Below are 2,476 nucleotides of genomic sequence, written 5' to 3' on the forward strand. Positions count from 1 at the left end.
TTTAGAACTGGGAGACAAATGGTAACACTGGAACTGAGAGGCTGGGAAGACACGTCAGTGGTGGGAAAGTGAAGACTGAAATATTAAGATCCACCACGGAATCGAGGAATTTGGGAAAGAAAGAACAAAAGTAGGATGGCAGTTTGCATGTGTAGCATGGCCACGAAGGGAGATTTTAAGAACAAGTGTATTTGACCACAGAATGAACTCGTGGGGAAGGAAACGGATGGGAAGTGGTAAAAAGCAATGTCCTTGCAGAAGCGAGGTGAGTGTTAGCAATTTCTTTAGTTAATTATGCGGAATGTGAAAAAAGTAAAACTGCAAGAGTCTTGTTTGGAATTTGGTGATCTGTAATCTTTGCAAAGAGATTTTAAGATCGTTTAAAGAGGGAGTTTAATTTCTGCATTTCCTGGGTCTTCATGAGTTTTTAGGTATAATAAGAGTATCACCTGGGTGTAATTTTTAGAACTATTTACATACAAAGGGATGGGTGTTGATAATGAATGAAACGATACAGTGGCTGTATCAGTATTTAAACGAGGAGAGTTATTTTGTGTGACTTGTAAACTGGTTCTTGAATATAATCAAAATAGGTATCTACAATACTTCAAACAGTGTCATCATTTTGAAACAAATATATAGACCTCCAAGCTGTTAGTAGGAAGGTCAAAGTAATTCTAGATCCAGAACTTCCCAGATATTAGTTTAAAATATACTTGTTTCTTTCAACATTCCTCCTCTTCTTCCAGTGAAGATCATTTATTGTACAAATGTGCTTTCTTTCCCTCACGTATCTGGTTTACTTTTCTAACTTGTGCTCAATAATTTATTCAGGGTTCATTCATATGTTTCATCATTCAGTACTTTCAAATCTTCACTGAAAACCTTTGTGTGTCAAGCATAGGCTTATGAGCTGAGATTAAATATTAAATAGGTTTAGTCTTGTTTTCAAATTCACTCTTTTCTGAAATTTGTTAGAATAATCAACTTTTTATGTAGCCCATAGTGTTCTTCCCTTAGAACAATAGCTACACTATTCTGTGTTTTTTTGTATGTGTGGTAAGATAGTGTTTGTAACAGTGAAAATAAGTTTGCCGGTGTTTTCCTAACTACATGAACATTATACTCTATACATCTCTTTGTGTTCTCAGATGAAATGAAGAGAGTAATTCTAGAATAATGACAGGTGAAAAAAAAATAAAAGGAAATGCAAGGAGAAAACCTCACCATTTGGAGCTTTTTTTTCCTGGAGGGTTTTTCTAGATACCCCAAGTTAGAGATTGTTCTCTTCGTCTTCAGCCTTGTAATGTATCTGATATCCCTCGTGGGAAACAGCACTCTCATTTTAATCACCATCCTAGATCCACGCCTTCAGACCCCCATGTACATTTTCCTTGGAAACCTCTCGTTCATGGATATTTGTTTCACATCTGCTTCTATTCCCACTTTGCTGGTGAACTTACTGTCATCCCAGAAAACCATCATCTTTTCAGGGTGCGCTGTACAGATGTATCTGTCCCTTGCCATGGGCTCCACGGAATGTGTGCTCCTGGCTGTGATGGCGTATGACCGTTATGTGGCCATCTGTAACCCGCTGAGGTACCCCATGGTCATGAACAGGCAGGTCTGTGTGCAGATGGCCACCGTCTCCTGGGTGACCGGCTGTCTGACCGCCCTGCTGGAAACCAGCTTTGCTCTGCGGGTGCCCCTCTGTGGGAATCTCATCGATCACTTCACGTGTGAAATTCTGGCGGTGCTGAAGTTGGCCTGTACAAGTTCGCTGCTCGTGGACACGATCATGCTGGTGGTCGGTGTGCTCCTGCTGCCCATTCCGATGCTCTTAATCTGCATCTCTTACGTCTTCATCCTGTCCACTGTTCTGCAAATCAGTTCAGCCGAGGGGAGAAACAAAGCCTTTTCTACCTGTGGCGCCCACTTGACGGTGGTGATCTTGTATTACGGGGCTGCTCTCTCCATGTACCTGAAGCCTTCTTCATCGGGTTCACATGAAATAGATAAAATCATCTCTTTGTTTTATGGCATGCTTGCCCCTATGTTGAATCCCATAATTTACAGTTTAAGAAACAAAGAAGTCAAAGACGCTATGAAAAAACTGCAGGGCAAAATGTAATTGCAGCAAACATATGAAAGTTTCTGACGGGGTGGGTGCCTGTGATTTTCCCAGGGGTTTGGCCCCCCGGCAGTGGTCACTAGGGAAATTCTAGACAAGATCCTCCCCCTGAGAGCCCTGCCTTGATCGTGAGCTCTGTAATCTTGCAGGTGTGAGATCTGTGCACACAGAGTGATTGCCCGGGGCCGATAGGAGATTCCAGTTTGCATTTAGTAATATTTTCTGTAGTTATGTTTGGGGCTATAGGGTCATCACCATTTGTTCCAGAAGGACACTTAGAATCAGTGAATGTTCGTGTCAGGAGAAACTTGGACGCCTTCATGGCCTTGAATCCTTTCTCAGATG

The 2,476-nt window shown here is 41.8% G+C and overlaps 1 protein-coding gene across 1 annotated transcript; it reads left to right on the forward strand.

The window, feature by feature from the left end:
- Positions 1-1,207: 1,207 nt before the first annotated feature.
- LOC118630130 (olfactory receptor 2K2) lies at positions 1,208-2,131 on the forward strand. Its single transcript, XM_036261848.1, has one exon. The coding sequence runs from the start codon at positions 1,208-1,210 to the stop codon at positions 2,129-2,131; it is 924 nt and encodes a 307-aa protein (XP_036117741.1).
- Positions 2,132-2,476: the final 345 nt, after the last annotated feature.

Source organism: Molossus molossus, unplaced genomic scaffold (assembly GCF_014108415.1).
Source record: "Molossus molossus isolate mMolMol1 unplaced genomic scaffold, mMolMol1.p scaffold_m16_p_14, whole genome shotgun sequence".
In the NCBI taxonomy this organism is placed as follows: Eukaryota; Metazoa; Chordata; class Mammalia; order Chiroptera; family Molossidae; genus Molossus; species Molossus molossus.

Coding starts and splice junctions, on each gene's coding strand:
- LOC118630130 (XM_036261848.1), top strand. CDS start 1,208: ATGCAAGGAGAAAACCTCACCATTTGGAGCTTTTTTTTCCTGGAGGGT.